Source organism: Dendropsophus ebraccatus, chromosome 6, assembly GCF_027789765.1.
Source record: "Dendropsophus ebraccatus isolate aDenEbr1 chromosome 6, aDenEbr1.pat, whole genome shotgun sequence".
Lineage (NCBI taxonomy): Eukaryota > Metazoa > Chordata > Amphibia > Anura > Hylidae > Dendropsophus > Dendropsophus ebraccatus.
In genome coordinates, this window is record NC_091459.1 from 11,071,384 (window position 1) to 11,084,789 (window position 13,406).

The 13,406-nt window shown below is 41.1% G+C and overlaps 1 protein-coding gene across 1 annotated transcript in view; it reads right to left on the reverse strand.

Annotated features, from left to right (window-relative positions):
* Positions 1 to 5,675: 5,675 nt before the first annotated feature.
* TINAG (tubulointerstitial nephritis antigen) overlaps positions 5,676 to 13,406 on the reverse strand; it is a 42,079-nt gene continuing 34,348 nt past the window's right edge. The window contains exon 11 of the mRNA XM_069974504.1: positions 5,676 to 7,089. Within this exon, the coding sequence (XP_069830605.1) occupies positions 6,967 to 7,089 (123 nt within the window). The 3' untranslated portion in view covers positions 5,676 to 6,966. The remainder of the gene's footprint in view (positions 7,090 to 13,406) is intronic.

Below are 13,406 nucleotides of genomic sequence, written 5' to 3' on the forward strand. Positions count from 1 at the left end.
TATTGTAATCCGTATTCTTCTTCTTCTTCTTCAAGCCATTTTTCTGCGCGTAATACAGCCCGAACCGCTTTGTGCACACACTCCGTTCAAACTGCGTTTCGAAGCCCTCGGCGGTGTGTGGTGTGCTATCTATTTTTCGTTTCGATCGGATTTGTCGTTTTTAAGAAAAATATAATATAAAATAATGGCCCATTGCAAATAATGGCCACACTCTAACCGCTAACAGCCAATCACAGCACATATGCAAATAGCTGAAATATAGCAGCCAATAGGAACTCTAAGGTCTCGTCATGCAATGTATCACACCATCCACAGTCACATGTCCACTATTGGCCAATAGAAGATGTAATATATGGAAGGTCCTTAACGATTTTGTCTCCCCGACATGAGTAAGATTGTCATGGTAACCGAGCAATGATCTTTACCATTATAAGTACTCAGATCGCTCTTAAAGGGACCCAGGTCACCCTTAAAGGAACGCAAGTCGCTCTAAAAGGGACCCAAGTCTCTCTTAAAGGGACGGGAGCCATGTCGCTCTTAAAGGGACCCAAGTTGCTCTTAAAGGGACGGGAGCCATGTCGCTCTTAAAGGGACGGGACCCAAGTCGCTCTTAAAGGGTCCTATGTAGCTCTTAAAGGGATCCAAGTCGCTCTTAAAGGGACGAGACCCAAGTTGCTCTTAAACGGATGGGACACTCCAAAAGGTATGGGGCCCATGTCGCTCTTAAAGAGACCCATGTCGCTAGAGCGACCTGGGTCCCTTTAAGAGCGGCCCGGGTCCCTTTTAAGAGCTACCTGGGTCCTTTTAAGAGCGAAATATGTCCCTTCAAGAGTGACCAAGGTCCCTTTAAGAGCGGCCCGGGTCCCTTTTAAGAGCGACCTGGGTCCTTTTAAGAGCGAAATATGTCCCTTCAAGAGCGACCAAGGTCCCTTTAAGAGCGAAATTAGTCCCTTTAAGAGCAACCTGGGTCCCTTCTAGAGCAAAATATGTCCCTTTAAGAGCGACCTGGGTCCCTTTAAGAGCGAAATATGTCCCTTTAAGAGCAAAATATGTCTCTTTAAGAGCGACCTGGGTCCCTTTAAGAGCGAAATATGTCGCTTTAAGAGCAAAATGGGTCCTTTTAAGAGCAACCTGGGTCCCTTTAAGAGTGAAATGGGTCCCTTTAAGAGCGATCTGGGTCCCTTTAAGAGCGATCTGGGTCCCTTTAAGAGCGAAATGGGTCCCTTTAAGAACGAAATGGGTCCCTTCAAGAGCGACCTGGGTCCCTTTAAGAGCAAAATATGTCCCTTTAAGAGCGAAATATGTCCCTTTAAGAGCAAAATATATCCCTTTAAGAGCGAAATATGTCCCTTTAAGAGCAAAATATGTCCCTTTAAGAGCAAAATGGGTCCTTTTAAGAGCGACCTGGGTCCCTTTAAGAGCGACCTGGGTCCCTTTAAGAGCAATCTGGGTCCCTTTAAGAGCAAAATGGGTCCCTGTAAGAGCGATCTGGGTCCCTTTAAGAGCAAAATGGGTCCCTTTAAGAGCGACCTGGGTCCCTTTAAGAGCAAAATATGTCCCTTTAAGAGCGAAATATGTCCCTTTAAGAGCGAAATATGTCCCTTTAAGAGCAAAATTGGTCCTTTTAGGAGCGACCTGGGTCCCTTTAAGAGCGAAATTGGTCCCTTTAAGCGTGAAATTGGTCCCTTTAAGAGCAACCTGGGTCCCTTTAAGAGCGACCTGGGTCACTTTAAGAGCGAAATATGTCCCTTTAACCCCTAGACGACCCTGGACGTAGGGTTACGTCATGGAAGTCTGTCCCCAGACGACCCATGACGTAACCTTACGTCATGGGTGTTATTCCCGCTATGAAGCGCGCTCCGGAGCGGAGCGCGCTTCATAGGAGGTGGGGGCCGGCTGCAGTGAGCAGCCGGGACCTCACCGGTAATGACACGCTGCAGCGATCGCGCTGCCGCGTGGCATTAACCCCTTAAACGCCGCGATCGCGGCGCGACCGCAGCGTTTAAGTGTAAGTGACAGGGGGAGTCCCCTGTCACTTACCGATAGGGACCCCCGCAGTGTGACTGCGGGGGTCCCGATCGGTAAAACGGACTGCTGGAGGTCTCTTACCTGCCTCCGTGCGGTCCGATCGGCGATCTGCTACACTGAGCCTGCACAGGCAGGCTCAATGAGCAGAGCGCCGATAACACTGATCAATGCTATGCCTATGGCATAGCATTCATCAGTGTAAAAATCAAACTAGTGAATGTAGAAGTCCCCCAAAGGGACTTCAAAAGTGTAAAAAAAAAAAAGTTCAAAACACTAACACACTACCCCAAAACCCCTCCCCCAATAAAAGTCTAAATCACCCCCCTTTCCCATTATATAAATAAAACATATAAAAATGAATAAATAGATAAACATATAATATACCGTAGCGTGCGTAATTGTCCGATCTATTAAAATATAACAAGCGTCATTGCGACCGGTAAACGGCGTACACGAAAAGAGGGGAAAAAGTGCGCAGATTACCGATTTTATGTTACATTATATATTAAAAAAAATCAATAAAAAGTGATCAAAACGTCCGATCTTCACAAATATGGTATTAATAAAAACTAGAGATCATGGCGGAAAAAATGACACCCCATACAGCCCCATAGGTGAAAAAATAAAACCGTTATAAGCGTCACAATAGGCCCATTTTATTAATATTTAATTGGCAAAAAAACGGATTTCATAAAAAAAAAAATATATAACATTAGAGAAACTGTGTAACCTGCATATGGTTGTGTTCGGGCTGACCTATAGAATAATAGTGTCATGTCGCTGTTACCATATAGTGCATTACGTAGACACAGGAACCCCCCAAACGTTACAATATTGCATTCTTTTTTGCGATTTCACCAATTTATATCTTCATAAATAATATATTTGGAATTCCATCATACATGTTATGGTAAAATGAATGACGCCATTACACAGTACAACTATTCCTGTAAAAAACAAGCACTTACATGGCTTGTAGATAGAAAACTGAGAGTGCTAGAGCTCTTAGAAGGGGAGGAGGGAAAAACGAAAGCACTAAGATCAAAATTTGCGCGGTCCACTGGGTCATTTTGGGCCTGGTCCTCAAAGGGTTAAGAGCGACCTGGGTCCCTTTAAAAGCCATTTGGGTCCCTTTAAGTGCAACGGGGGCCCTTTAAGAGCGACCTGGGGCCCTTTTAGAGTGAAATTGGTCCCTTTAAGAGTGATCTGGGTCCCTTTAAGAGCGAAATGGGTTCCATTAAGAGAGACCTGGGTCCCTTTAAGAGTGACCTGGGTACCTTTAAGAGCGACCTGGGACCCTTTAAGAGTGACCTAGGTACCTTTAAGAGCGACCTGGGTCCCTTTAAGAGCGACCTGGGTTCCGTTAAGAGTGACCTGGGTCCCTTCAAGAGCGAAGGGACCCACGTCGCTCTTAAAGTGACCCAGGTCGCTCCTAAAGGGACCCATGTCGCTCTTAAAGGGATGGGAGCCAAGTTGCTCTTAAAGGGATGGGACCCACGTCGCTCTTAAAGGGACGGCACCCAGGATTAAAGTTAAATGGAAGTCACTGGTAAAGGGGCGCTCTTTTCAAGCACTATGTATTTCCCTGGAAATGCAAATCTAGTTAATTCTACTCTCCCCATGATCCATGGTCTCTGAGGATAAAAAAAATCAATACGTAAAAACAAGCAAATTGTTACCACTTTAAAGAAAAACATGAAACATTTCATAACTTCTTGTACATCTTTTTGTTTCCTGCATCTAAAGACTATATGAAATGTGTCAACTCAAGACATTTAGAATGCCTTTTATTTTATAGAGCTTTTCAAAAGATAGAAGCTTTATATAACCAAGCCACCAGCATAGGATTTATTATAAAGTGTTTACTTAATAATCTGTCAAATGCTTTTTTTGCTTAATATGTCTAAAAAAAAGTGTATGAAAACTATTGTCCTGCTACACATACAAGGTATACAGTAAAAATTATTAAAATAAACTGATCATGATTATGTCATCTTAGAAGCATGTGATATGGTGTATTGACATTGTTACCTCTTATTCCTTTTTATGATAAACCACCTGGGGACCTGACAGTAGAGAGGCAGAACACCTGACAAAATGATGGGTGTTTGTCTCAGTAGTACCCTTCCCTGTTTGTGCCTGTGTCTTCAGTAGCACTGTAGCCTCTAGTGACATCACAGGATCACTAGACGCTGCAGTGCAGAGGAAGATGTAATACAGTCAGGAGTAGAGAGTGGTTAGTGTAAAGCTTTGCGTTTATGTAAAAAATGCACTGTGAGAACACAATCTTTCAGTACTTTGCAGGTGCTCTTCCCCACTGCGCTGGCAAGTCCAGGTCCCATCTGCAGGTCAAAAATGCACACAGCAGCCACAGTCGGTAGTGCAGCAGGGAAGAGATCCTTTTACTTACTAATGTTCTTTCTTTTTCAATCTTTGTTTTGTACCAGTGTCTAAAGGACTTTGTCATATTTGGTGGACTACCTTGATAACCAAAGGATTTAGTTTTTGATAAAATGGTAAGAAAGGGGGTGTGAAGGTGTTTATATTTCAATAAAAAAAAATGTTTAATGCTTTCTTGTCTTTCATTTTTTTTTTTTACTCATTTACATACCTAGTAATGGAAGCCCTCTGATGGACAATATTTATTACTAAGTAGGGGTTTAGTGTTATCCCAAAACTCGTCTAACACTAACCCTTGCATTATCAACCCAATACCCACTGCCACAAGAATACTGGGAAGAACCATTGGTCCCAGAGAGTCAAAAAAATGGCGCTACTAGTCTGGGGTTATGGCAGACTAGTACTGTTTGGCTAGGAAAGGCCTGCCTGGTTATTATAAAAAATAGGAAGGTCCCAAGTCACTTTTTGGTTTAAATTGTTGTAATTCAACAAATTTGGTTACTATAAAACTTTTTTTTTTTTTTTTTTACAGTAATTTGTATGTACTGGATTGACCTATGGTATGGAAGCCTGAAGCAATGGTCAAGCAAGGGACTGCATCAGAGCATTGTTTAGGCCCTGGCCAGTAAGAATGACGGATCACCTTGCAGCAGTCATATTACGGGAGTGGCAATACGGCCACTGGATCACCACTGATGGGTTCTTAATGCCATTTAAATGCCACTTTCAGTTTTAAAAGCAGCATGTAAATGATTATGGCTAATAAGGGTCTATTAGCCGCCGTTTCCAGCTTCTGATAGCAGCCGGGAGTGACCCACTACAGAAAGGGCTTCCCTGTACCCTCTTATTGGTGGCATGATGGGTAAACCCATCATCCGTCGCTAAAGGGTTAATCTTTTTAAACAAAATCTTAATTTTAATCCATGGAACAAAGTAAAATTATTGAAAATTTTTTTTCATTTGTTCATTCCTTTGCTATTGTTGGTTGAAACAACTGTCATATCGCTTTACTAAGCCTTATTGTACTTTCATTTTTTTTATTATTTTACATTTGCATTCATATGCTTTAGAAAACAAGATTGGAAGCGTACATATCAGAGTGATCTCATGTGTCACTTTTTTATGGTTACCACTAGATGAAAGAAAGTCTATAATAATGGTTACGTAAACATTCAAATGACACCCACTTTTCAACTCTTTCTTTTGACAGTAATGTGAGACATAAAAGAAGAAAAGATATTGTAGAATTTCTTCTATATAATTTTATTAAATGAAAGAAATAATAAATTATGAAGAAACTTTAAAGTTAATGAAAATCTTAATTCTTATAAACTGGATAGGTTGGTCTGACATAAAATCTTCTGCTTAATTTAATAGTATTTGTACAATTCAGGTTAACTCACATTAATACATTCATATAAAATCGATAAGACTTTGGCGAATTAAACAGACTAAAAACTAACATATATATATGTAATTAGTGAAGCAATGAATGTTTTTACATGCAATCAACTATTACAAACATATACTTGATTGTAAAAAGTCAGCAGAGTTTAATTTACTAATATGTTCACACACCAACCAACAGACAAAAACTATAATGGAAAGATGTGCACCTGTTGTCTAGGTTCACACAATGTCTTCTTTTGGCTGTTTGACGGCCGTCTTTTTGGACGTTAGTCATTTTGAGGCAAAATAACGTCTGTTTTTTTAAATTACGTCCGTGATGTCAAAAATAGCGGTCGTTATTTGGCCTCCAAATGATGGACGCCCGAAAAGTCAAACGGGCCAAAAAAGACTTTTGTTGTTGTCAACCAACTCCTGATTTAGGTTAAACAGCCATGACATAGGTATAAGGCTATGTTCACACAACATTTTTTCAGCTCTGTTTAAAATGACGTCCGTTATTTTGAGCCTAAAATAATGGACGTTATTTAGCAGCCCGGCCTCCCCTTAGTGCAATGACTGGTGTTTGTACATTATTCTAGTTTGGGGTTACTAATTCCCCTTAATTGAAAAGTTCCTTGAATTTAATAGTAAAGACTGAGAAAGAACAGTGACAAAAGGAAAACTGTGCGTGGACTACTAATAAAAAAAAGTCTGCTGCTTGCAAAAGACGTCCGGAAATAATGATCAAGTTCATTATTTTGACCCCCGCGGCAAAAACGTCCGTTATTCAATGCATTGTGTGCATTGGACGTCCGTCTTCCCATTGACTTCAATGCATTGCCATTGCAGCCAGTTAAATCACGGTAAAAACGGACGTTTGTTTAAATATGAAAATCGGCCGCCTTTTCATTAATTTTGACGTTGTGTGAACATAGCCTAAAGGTGACAGTTTTTTTTTTTAGATCAAATAATGTGTAAATTAAAAAGATGACTGCTATGCCTTTTTCGCAGTAGTTTTTTTTTTTTTTAAATTTACAGTGCATGAACCCAACCTAAGTCTTGCACTAGCCAATTATTTTAATGATTGAATCCTCAACGTAACATTACATGATGTGAAACATGAAATGTAAAGTTAAAGAAGTCCTGTTTTCATCCTGTGATGTGACACCAAGCTCCTATTATCAATCTTTCAATTCCACATTCATTTTCTCCTCGAACAATTCGGAAATATCCGTTTTCACCCCATTTGGTTCCCCATGAATTTGCAACAATCTGAAACACAAATGAGACAGATTTACTGAATAGGTGTGTTTTATGGACTTAAATTAAGTAAAAACACGACCAACAGTTTTTTATTCTTCTTTAAATAAAGAAACGCTTCTGTTGGCAAAAGCATGGACATAGCTCAAAAATAAGTGTGCACGCTTTCTTTACCATAAGAACTGTGTACCTGTAAAGCTCCAATGCCAAACACAGCTATTCAGCCATGCTGCGGTCCAACCTCACTTAAGCGTGTGAAATGGCACTTGTTAGCCGGTACTTGGACCAACCAATGAACGCACAACACCATAAAATACATTGCTGTAAACTACAGTATCTCCCATTCCATGTATTAAACAGCTGCATATACATCACCATGGTGCACTGAAGGTAGCTGTCGTGAATAGGACACAAATCCTTTCATATTCGCGCACGTAGGACAAGCAGATCAAAGTCCACATAGATTAGAAATACCAGCTGCAATTCACGAATAGCGTTTAAATGGATAACGTCCAAACTTGTCTGCGACATTTCGAGGAACTCTGCCCTCTTTCTCAAGCATTCTCGAGTTCCTCAAAACGTTACAGACGTATGGACGTTATCCTTGCTTGTTGTAACAGAAACATGACTGCAATAAAATAAATGTGTTTGTGTGTATATATATAACTATGTATTTAGCTGAGGTGTATGTGTTGATATAGAAGAGTTGTGTGTATAATAATGTTGCAAAGCTGTATGTTGATATAGCAGAGCTGTGTGTATGTATGCAGCAGAACTGTGCATGCATGCTTATGTTGCAGAGCTGCGTGTTAATATAGAGGAGCTTTGTATTTATAGCTGTAAAAAAAAAATCTATGCCTGCTCTGGAGTAGAGATGATTGAACATTGGAAAATTGTAGGTTCGATCAAACTCAAACATTCTCAAACCTGCCGCAATTGATTGCTGATGCCTTCCCGGTCCGTGGGGAAGGAGGAGAGTGCCCGGGGACCGCCTGGAATTCTGGGATTTAGCCTATTACCTAGGCTGAATCCCGGAATTCCAGGCGGTCCCCGGGCACACTCCTGCTTCCGCACGGAGCGAGAAGGCATCAGCAATCAATTGCGGCAGGTTTGAGAATGTTTGAGTTCGATTAAACCTACGATTTTGCGATGTTCGATCATCTCTACTTTGGAGCGTCCACGTCAGGCTGGCTGGATTTACTAAGAGCGTTAGTAAATCTGGCATAATGTTCAGAGGCATACTAAAAATGGCCATTATTTTGATGGTGTGAACATAGCCTTAGAATGTATTAATGTTTTCTTGGCAGTCTTAGGCTGGCATCCAACTTCTCCAGCCGCCTGGAGTCAAGTGTTGAGCATTTGGGTTCAGAGAACGTTGCTGAATCCAAAGAGTACGGCAAGTCTGCTCAACACTTGTCAGAACATGACACTACGCTAAAATGATCTAATTTTTAACCCCCTCTTCATCCCTAGACCACTAAAGTTAATGGCATTGAACCCTACACTTCCTAAAACCTAAATGTTTTGTTGCTTTTAGTCATCTAAACCAGGAGTGCCAAATGTGATGGGGTCCAACAGCACAGTGGAACCAGGTCCAAGTATGGCCAAGTAGAAGGTGAAATGCACGCCAAAGTGCCCTTAATCCCAGCGTAAGCAATAAGGCACACGAAAGTAATCAAATCTGTCAGCATCTAATGGTGGAAAGTGGTCTTCAAAAGTTATTGCTAGGCATGAGAGAACTCAAAAGTTCTAGATCATGCATGAGCGCACATGTTCAAGCACACAAACCCATACACAAACAGTAACACATCTGTTTCTATATCTGTTGTTCTGAGAAATACAACAAGCTCAGGAGCCAATCAGCAAGCTGGTACAGGCCACCATTGCCCTGGCAAGAATGACATTTGGCAGGCGGGACATGTGACCCTGGTGTATAATAACGATGGTCACAAATCCTGCTGCCATTCTCCTGTTGCTTAGTGTAGAGAGATTTTGACGCTGCAGGCAGGGAGAACTAGGTGGGTCACAAAACTTTTCTAACTGTGACAACAGTGGGGTTGACTGTGCTGGTGTGCTGGGCTAGTGGATGAGAACATCAGTGTGGAACATAAGTATGGAGGTTTAAACATCGGAAAACCTTAGGTTCTATTGAACTTGAACCTTGCCGGACCTTCCGCATTTGATTCCCGATGCCTTCCCGATCTGTGGGGAGGTAGGAGAAAGCCCGGGCACTGCCTGGAATTCCGGGATAGAGCCTATTACCTAGGTTGAGTGCCGGAATTCCAGGCTGTACGCGCGCTGTCTCCTTCTTCCTTACGGACCGGGAAGGCATCGGGAATCAAATGCGGAAGGTTCGGCATAAGCAGTGAGTGAAAATGTCCACAGGCTCAGACCTCTGTTCATCCCAGAGAAGGGATGCTAATTGCAGGCAGGGATAAAAGTCCTGAAGAAGTGTTCTAAAACAGTAGGATTGTCTGAGCTGAGGAGTTAGTAGCTGCCAGAATGTAATTGAGACAGGAGAAGGGGGGGGGGGGGGGTCTTCGCTAGTGTATTTCCAAAAAAGTGTATGCTGTATGAGAATTACCACAGCTGGGATATTTGAAAAGGGACGGGGGCCAGTCATATAGTCAACCATAATTGTGCTTATTGTTAAAAGATGACCGCTGGATAAATAATTTGGTTTTCTTCAAATTAAAAATGAAAGGGTTCTTTAAACTGAACAACAGTTGTGCTCATTGTGAAAGTCGAGGGCCAATAACATAGTTGGGTTGCATAGAAACATAGTTAATAAGGTTGAAAGAAGATAAGAGACCATCAAGTTCAACCTAGAGAAACCCTGCTGTGTTGATTCAGAGGAAGGCAAAAATCCCTATGAGGCAAATGACAAACAAAGGATAATTCTGTAAATTGAAACACATATTGTGAAAAGTAGGAGGCAAGTAACATAGTTGGGTTGTCTGTAAACCAAAAACACCCAAAGGGTTCTTCCTTAAATTGAACAACAATTGTCATTATTAATAGTCGGAAGCCAATAACAAATATTTTCTAAGTGTATTGCAAAAAAAATAAAAAATCTAAGCTGCATGACACTAACACAGCTGGGCTAATGGAAAACAGTTGGGGGCCCTTTCATATTCTTGTCATGCGTCTTACAAATAAAAATGACATGAAACAGGAAAATAATACAGCTGAACTAATGGAAAGACTAAAAGACTATGGGTAGACTAAAACAGTGTTGGCTAGTTTATTGAAGAAAAAAAAGAGTCTGTAGTGAATAATGGGAACTAGAGTGTGTCTAATTTGGTCAGTGACCACAAACTTTTCTCAGTCTTGGCTAGTGTGTCAATTAAAAAAAAGGGAACCAGAGCGGGTCTAAACTTGTTAGCAACCTCAAACCTGTATTTGTCTTGTATCTGGCTAAACTGATGTATTATATTGTATATTGTATTTAAAATAATTGTTTACAAGCATTTTCAAGGCAGCAGATGATGTTACATACCAGCATTGAACCACTGGAGTGTCTGTGCCACTTCTTAAAGGGGCATCAATGTTATCACACCTCCTGTAGCAGTGTCTCCTCTGTTAAAAACTTACAGCCCCTCTGGAGGAGAGTTTTCTCCAGAGCCTACTAGGTGCCTAAGCCTAAAAACTATTTTTATATTGCTCTTTCCTTGTAATATTGGATTTCCTTGTAAGCTCTATATTTAAGAGGTTCCATTTAACACTTATCACAAATTCAAATTAACTTTGTAAAAAAAATCAAAATAGAAATTTGAAAAAATGGGTCAAACTTGAAACATTACATTTTTAAAATAAAATTATCTGATGTGAAACTGGGCTTTTTCCCACTTTGGATCCTTAACAAATGTCCATCATGCTTGGCATAAATATTGTCTTAAGTTCCAGGTCTTCACTGACACACTTGCCTTTTTAGTAGATACTTGGATTAAAATTGTGGTTATTCAAATTCCAGGGCCTCTTAGGAAGACTGTATTGTTATTTATTTTTCCCTACCTCCTAGAATTTGTCTTCGAGTTTCTTGTCTCTATGGCAGTAACATACATATTTTTAACTGTGACCAGAGCAGATTTATTGAGGTGAGCTGACTATATCCACTTTACTACTTGTTTATACTACAGCTGTTTCCTAGTCAAAACTCCCTCCTATGAATACATTCTCCCGCGGACAATATTGGGTTATCGAGAACTACCTTTCAAATACCACATTAGCTCCCCGGGATATTAGTTACATTCAATGCTCAATCACCTGGTCACAGATAGTTACATTTGGTAACACCTATTATCTCCTACATATAAGGAAAACGCAGCTCTGACATTTCCACTGAGTCTGAATCTGACCTATGCTATTAAACCGCAATATGGCTACATTAGCCAGCGGACTCACTGAAAGCCCCAACATAAATCCCTCTGATACACCTGGGGCCTCCAACATAGAAGAGGAACGGGAACGTAAGCTCACCATGGTGTTTGATCTTCTTGGAGAGCTCAACCCAGAATGCAAGACATTGTTCCAAAAATGGGAAAAGCTATGTATTCAAGAGCTCAAACTGTGGTGGGACTACAGCACATTAAAAACATACCTAGATAAAAATATGATCCCCAGAGGACTCCGAATTTACAAGAACTCCACAACTATTTTCTGTGATGAATTCCAATCAGAATGGGAAGAAGCATTAACTGAATGCTCTCTCAGACTGATTCGTCTCATTACTAAATATGAACAGAAAAAACTTGTGGAGGTTAAAGCCCAATTAGAGGAGACCAAAGTGTCTCTCCAGGTTTTTTCAGGTACCGCAGAATATGAGGAGTTAAACTCCAAGATGAAACAAAAAATTCAAGAGATGGAAAACTACATTGTGTCCGTAAAAAAAAGTAAATTTCAGCGGGACAATGAAGATTATTCCTTGAACCAGGTCTACACTTGGAAGCGTTACCGTACCTATAAACCACGTTCCATTCTCAAGAAAAACCCACAAACTAAATCACGTGAGAACACACATGTCAGCTTCTCCTCAATGGAATCTGAGAGATCAGAAGAGTCGGATTATGACCTCACATCAGATACAAGTACAGAGGAACCAACCACCAGAACACGTAAAAATAACTATTACACTAAGAGCAAGGAGGGTGCACGTAGTTCTCAACCTACACGACAACAAGCCACATCCTTGAGACAAACACATACCAATAGTCGGGATGGTGATGAACCAACGTCAAAAAACGGATCAGACGAGGGGGAAGGAAACACAAATCCAAGAAAAACCCCCAAAAAAACCACGAAAGGGAAGAAACGTTAACTGTCAGCCCACGTTCACATACATCACAGGAAGAGCCCATTAATGATAACATAATCAATCTATCTTCAGTGTCACTTACACAAGAGGACATTAATATACTTTCCAAAGGCTTGTCCTTTGTTCCCATGTGCCACTTCAATCTGTTTGACACTTTAATGGATATCAACAGACTAGCCAGACTACTCACCGTCAAAAGACATTTCCATATGCAGGAACATACCCCCAAGTCTGTACTCCAGCCACGTATGGCTTCCAGCAATGAATTTGGCAACCTACTCTTTGACGAACAGGTTAATCTGGTAGAACTCCTAGATTTACAATATGAAAGTGGAACAACAGAAAACCAGTCTATCCATTATGCCTCCATGCCACACACGAATCCAGCCTATTACCCATACAAATCAAGAGTAGAAGCTCTGGACACTTTCCAATTCACAATGGAACGGGATCTTAAGAGGCTCTATGACACCATGCGCACAAAGCCATTCATGCCCAATGCCACCCCTAAGGAACGAGAGGCCATTAAGAAACTCAGTAGCAATCCACAGCTTATCATAAAAATGGCCGACAAGGGCGGGAAGATAGTTCTGATGGACAGAGATCTATATGTACAACTAGCTGATAATATACTTCTGGATCAGGACACATACAGGAAATTACCTGGGGATCCAACTGCTATCTACAAACCGGAACTTTGTGCTTTAATACAAGAGGGCATTGCCCTTGGCATCCTGAATGAAAAAGATGCCTCTAATCTCATTCCAGATTTTCCTTTAACAGCAGTCTTTTACGGTTTACCAAAGGTGCACAAGGGGGTTTCCCCTCCACCTCTGCGCCCCATCATTTCTGGTGTGGGCTCTTTGGGAGAAAAATTATGCGCATGGGTGGATGGGTTACTACAGCCCCTTGTCACCAGAACTCCAGGTTACCTTAAAGACAGCAGCAGTGTGTTGCGTGCATTTGATGACTTTGACTGGCATGACAATTTTATGTGGCTCAGTTGTGATATTTC